This window comes from Oncorhynchus mykiss, unplaced genomic scaffold (genome assembly GCF_057628025.1).
Source record: "Oncorhynchus mykiss isolate SJ-2025 unplaced genomic scaffold, ASM5762802v1 scaffold93, whole genome shotgun sequence".
Classification (NCBI taxonomy): domain Eukaryota; kingdom Metazoa; phylum Chordata; class Actinopteri; order Salmoniformes; family Salmonidae; genus Oncorhynchus; species Oncorhynchus mykiss.
The window spans coordinates 1,433,032-1,438,731 of NW_028322092.1; the positions used below are offsets into that span (position 1 = coordinate 1,433,032).

At 45.2% G+C, this 5,700-nt stretch overlaps 1 protein-coding gene across 1 annotated transcript; it reads right to left on the reverse strand.

Moving 5' to 3' along the window:
* Positions 1 to 415: 415 nt before the first annotated feature.
* LOC149970154 (G protein-coupled receptor 4-like) lies at positions 416 to 2,445 on the reverse strand. Its single transcript, XM_090228626.1, has 3 exons — positions 2,269 to 2,445; positions 1,933 to 1,986; positions 416 to 1,497 (listed from the first exon to the last, which is right to left on the reverse strand). Exons 1-3 carry the CDS (start codon positions 2,432 to 2,434, stop codon positions 548 to 550), a joined length of 1,170 nt encoding a protein of 389 aa, XP_090084752.1. The 5' UTR covers positions 2,435 to 2,445; the 3' UTR covers positions 416 to 547.
* Between the last annotated feature and the right edge of the window lie 3,255 nt (positions 2,446 to 5,700).

Sequence of the window (5,700 nt, forward strand, 5' to 3'; positions counted from 1 at the left end):
GGAGGCAGGGTAGCCTAGTGGTTATAGTGTAGAGGGGGCAGGGTAGCCTAGTGGTTAGAGTGTAGAGGAGGCAGGGTAGCCTAGTGGTTAGAGTGTAGAGGCGGCAGGGTAGCCTAGTGGTTAGAGTGTAGAGGAGGCAGGGTAGCCTAGTGGTTAGAGTGTAGAGGAGGCAGGGTAGCCTAGTGGTTATAGTGTAGAGGGGGCAGGGTAGCCTAGTGGTTAGAGTGTAGAGGAGGCAGGGTAGCCTAGTGGTTAGAGTGTAGAGGAGGCAGGGTAGCCTAGTGGTTAGAGTGTAGAGGCGGCAGGGTAGCCTAGTGGTTAGAGTGTAGAGGAGGCAGGGTAGCCTAGTGGTTAGAGTGTAGAGGAGGCAGGGTAGCCTAGTGGTTAGAGTGTAGAGGAGGCAGGGTAGCCTAGTGGTTAGAGTGTAGAGGAGGCAGGGTAGCCTAGTGGTTAGAGTGTAGAGGAGGCAGGGTAGCCTAGTGGTTAGAGTTGATAGGAGTTATACATAGTGAATCGTACAGATACAGTCCATTACCCTGCATCTGTCCTACCTGGAGCCTTCTACTACACTATCAGTCATGGTCATAGTGTTGGTGACCTGACTCTGCTCCTCGTCACCCATGAGCTTGCCGAAGCAGGGGAAGGCCAGAGTGTCCTTAGCTCCCTTTCTCATGAACACATAGAGTAGGGGATCCACAAGGGGGCTGAATCTCTCAAAGAGGGTCCCGATCTTTACATTTGTTCGGCCTGTTACCCCTGATATCAGATATTGTATGATGAGGGGTAGGAACAGGACTGTGTAATTGCCCAGCACAAGGGCCAGGGTACCAATAATCCGTCTCTGTTCGACAGCTGGCACAGAGATGGAGACGGACAGAGCTTTCAACGTGCCCACGAGGAAGAATACGAGCAACGGAAAGGGTATGAGGAGGTTAACTGCAAACAGAATCAGTTTCCTCTCGAGAGTCGGTGTGAGGTAGAACACGCAGATTTGGATGAAAGGGATAACCCAGATAACGGAGGACATTATGAGCGAGTATTTGATGTTACGACGAAAACGGTACCAGAGAGGAAATGCAATCACAAGATATCTCTCCAGAGCAACACATACCATGAAACTAATGCTCGCACTGATACCGAAGAAATCAATCAAAGGTACAATCGTTTTCCAGGTACCAGACGGGTTGAACGGCCTCATGCAGATCTGAACGAGATCTGCAATAAGAAGGTTGATAACGTAGACCGGAGCGATGTGATCAGCTCGGATCAGGAAGTACATGGCATAAATGGACAGACAGATCAGAGGAAAGCCGATGGAGAACGTTGTCCACTGTACGACGGTTTCAACGATGCTCCAAGTGGATGGGACGTCGTCCGTCACATTGTAGAGGTTTTCTCCAGCCATCCTTGGCGATGCTTGTTGTTGCAGGAACAGGTTGATGGCAGGGTTCTTCAGATTCCCGAGTTCAAGGGCCTTAATATTTTCCTGTTGTGCTCCTACACTCAGAGGAAACAAAGTGAAATAGCTGCTGTTTTACTCTATAACATCTAAGATTCCAGTCATGATTCTTTAAAACAGGTCTAGTTTTGAGCTCAACGATGCATCTTTACTCTAAATCTAAAAGCATTTCCCTTCTAAAGAAACAGGAAGTATGCTCAATATACTTCTACGTTCTGCGTATTTTTAGTAAAACTGAACATGTAACACAAAGTAGAGCTGTCAAAGTGTCTATAGACATGAACCTTCTCACATTGTGTAAATGTTAGGATACCTTAAAACGTCTCTTCTTTATGCAATGAACTAATCAATTGAGCCGTTACTACGTGTTTTAATGAATATCATATAATAGAAAAACTAAGTCATCACGTGAAGCACAAGAACAGTTGAAATAGCCATTTAGCAACCATGTGGAATCTACAGTATTGTCTTACCTGGTGGGTCAATTAGATTAACTGGCGTTCGTCTTGTAGCGCCTATCAAATCAACTAATTATCAGGAAGTGGAAATGCAAGTTAGAAACGTGCCATTCTTTTTTACAGCACAGATACAGATACAGCATAGATACTCTCAGATACTCACAGATACAGCACAGATACTCACAGATACAGCACAGATACTCACAGATACAGCACAGATACTCACATGTACTCACAGATACTCACAGATACTCACAGATACAGCACAGATACTCACTGATACTCACAGATACTCACAGATACAGATACAGCACAGATACTCACAGATACAGATACAGCACAGATACTCACAGATACTCACGGTGCACACCCAGTGACAATACAGCATGTACGTCTGAGCCTTAAATACTGTGAGACAGGAAGTCCACCACTCCAGGATGTCAAAAGTCATTGCACAATTTGTGTTACTGTAGCATTTGTCTTCGATAGCTGATTGGTCAGGGAGATCATGTGACATTACTACCAGTGGTTAAAAGATCCCGGACCTAATCCATTCCACACTAAGTTTCTACTTCGATGTATTTCAGAATGACAACAGGAATGTGACATCTGACGTGTAACATAATACACTTCATGCACACATCTTATAATATGCATTAGAGGTCGCTTTCAGCTTCCTGTGTGAACCGGAAGTGCCTTAAAATGACGTCATAGGTGCCGTTTCAAAGGGTTAAAAAGGTCAGATCTTTTCAAAACTTAATATGTGTGATTAGGCAACCCCCATGAACTGTAAGTCAGTCATTTCTCCCAACAGATGTCTAAGAAAAGCTCTCACACACACACACACACACACACACACACACACACACACACACACACACACACACACACACACACACACACACACACACACACACACACACAGCAAGGATGGAGTGACAAAGTGCGGTGCTTAAAGACACACAGAGCCTGCAATGGCATTTCCATAATCTCTAGGCTGTGCCGAGTTCAACGAGATGCCCCGCTTGACCGTAACTCGCTCTGAGTGCAGCGACCGTGAAAAAACGTAGGCCCAAAATGAAGCCTGGCCCTAAATGTCATTTGCTTTTGGGTGACAGTGAGAGAACCGTTAGGGTGAGAAGCACAATTCGACCTCAGGTATGTTCCTGAGGTCCTCCCGATCCGTGCAAGCCTAACCTTGACCGTGTGGCATTAACCCTTAACAGTAAAACAGGTTTTTTTTGGTCTCACAGATTACAATGACTTCTCTCCCCATAGGAATACATTGCCTGCTCCTCTAAAGTCAACCTGAAGCCTATGTAGGTTATGAATGCCTTATGAACCTGTCTTCAATGACAGTCCATCAGGCCACTATGAGGTCTACCTGTGTCGATTCTAAGCTTCCTGTAGCAACCGGAAGTGGTTAAAATCACCCTAAACGTGTATATCCATACCCTGCCTGCAGTTTGACAGACATAGTGCATTCAAGCCTGTGTAAATCAGTTCTTAACGTAAAGACTTAAAACTCAGGATTCTGTAACAGCATACCCCAATGAGGATATGTGTTTACTTATAGCTTCCTGTGCCAACCGGAAGTGCCATAATTGGTGTCACAGGGGCTGTTTCGAAGGGTTAAGAAAGTCAGATCTTTCCAAAACTTCATATGTGTGATTAGGCCTCAACCCCCATGAACTGTAAATCAGTCATTTCTCCCATAACATTTAAAAGAAAAACTAAATCACACACAGCTTGGAAGGAGGGACCCATTGGGGTGTTAGGGTTAGGGGTTAGGGTTAGGGGTTAGGAGGGAAGGAGGGACCCATTGGGTAGTAGAGACATACACTGCCTGCAATAGTTAACATTGTTCGAACTATTAACCTTTTGTAACTAGGGGGCAGTATTTTCATTTTTGGATAAAAAACGTTCCCGTTTTAAACAAGATATTTTGTCACGAAAAGATGCTCGAATATGCATATAATTAACAACTTTAGATAGAAAACACTTTGAAGTTTCCAAAACTGCAAAGATATTGTCTGTGAGTGCAACAGAACTTATGTTACAGGCGAAACCCAGATAAAAATCCAATCAGGAAGTGAAACCGCCTCATGCCAATGACTCCTTATATGGCTGTGAATGAGCTACGAATGAGCTTACGTTTTCTACGTATTCCCCAAGGCATTGTGACGTCTTTTTACGCATTTATGTTGAAGAATAGCCTAGACCAGTTAACCCACTGTTCCTAGACCAGTTAACCCACTGTTCCTAGACCAGTTAACCCACTGTTCCTAGACCAGTTAACCAACTGTTCCTAGACCAGTTAACCCACTGTTCCTAGACCAGTTAACCCACTGTTCCTAGACCAGTTAACCCACTGTTCCAAGACCAGTTAACCCACAGTTCCTAGACCAGTTAACCCCACTGTTCCTAGACCAGTTAACCCACTGTTCCTAGACCAGTTAACCCACTGTTCACATACCAGTTAACCCACTGTTCCTAGACCAGTTAACCCACTGTTCCTAGACCAGTTAACCCACCGTTCCTAGACCAGTTAACCCACTGTTCCTAGACCAGTTAACCCACTGTTCCTAGACCAGTTAACCCACTGTTCATATACCAGTTAACCCACTGTTCCTAGACCAGTTAACCCACTGTTCCTAGACCAGTTAACCAACTGTTCCTAGACCAGTTAACCCACTGTTCCTAGACCAGTTAACCCACTGTTCCTAGACCAGTTAACCCACTGTTCCTAGACCAGTTAACCCACTGTTCCTAGACCAGTTAACCCCCTGTTCCTAGACCAGTTAACCCACTGTTCCTAGACCAGTTAACCCACTGTTCCTAGACCAGTTAACCCACTGTTCCTAGACCAGTTAACCCACTGTCCCTAGACCAGTTAACCCACTGTTCCTAGACCAGTTAACCAACTGTTCCTAGACCAGTTAACCCACTGTTCCTAGACCAGTTAACCCACTGTTCCTAGACCAGTTAACCCACTGTTCCAAGACCAGTTAACCCACAGTTCCTAGACCAGTTAACCCACTGTTCCTAGACCAGTTAACCCACTGTTCCTAGACCAGTTAACCCACTGTTCCTAGACCAGTTAACCCACCGTTCCTAGACCAGTTAACCCCCTGTTCCTAGACCAGTTAACCCACTGTTCCTAGACCAGTTAACCCCCTGTTCCTAGACCAGTTAACCCCCTGTTCCTAGACCAGTTAACCCACCGTCCCTAGACCAGTTAACCCCCTGTTCCTAGACCAGTTAATCCCCTGTTCCTAGACCAGTTAACCCACTGTTCCTAGACCAGTTAACCCCCTGTTCCTAGACCAGTTAACCCCCTGTTCCTAGACCAGTTAACCCCCTGTTCCTAGACCAGTTAACCCACCGTTCCTAGACCAGTTAACCCACCGTTCCTAGACCAGTTAACCCCCTGTTCCTAGACCAGTTAACCCCCTGTTCCTAGACCAGTTAACCCACCGTTCCTAGACCAGTTAACCCACCGTTCCTAGACCAGTTAACCCACTGTTCCTAGATTATTTGTTCCTAGGCCGCCATTGAAAATAAGAATTTGTTCTTAACTTGCAGTTAAATAAAGGAATTTAAAAAAAAAATTGGCGCTGAAAAATACAGATTTCCAATTGTTGTGAAAACTTGAAATCAGCCCTTCCGATTAATCGGTAGACCTCGAATATGCATACACCTTTTTGGGTGAAGAAGCTGTTAGTTTAATTTTCACAGACTTGATGTGCTGGGGTACAGGCAGCTACTTGAGAATAAAACAAA

Excerpts from the sequence above, each read along its gene's own strand:
- LOC149970154 (XM_090228626.1), bottom strand. The coding sequence starts at position 2,434 with ATGTCACATGATCTCCCTGACCAATCAGCTATCGAAGACAAATGCTAC. Across the intron at positions 1,987-2,268 it reads GGTGTGCACCGTGAGTATCT|TTGATTTGATAGGCGCTACA; the intron begins GTGAGTATCTGT and ends CCTGATAATTAG. Across the intron at positions 1,498-1,932 it reads TAATCTAATTGACCCACCAG|GAGCACAACAGGAAAATATT; the intron begins GTAAGACAATAC and ends CTCTGAGTGTAG.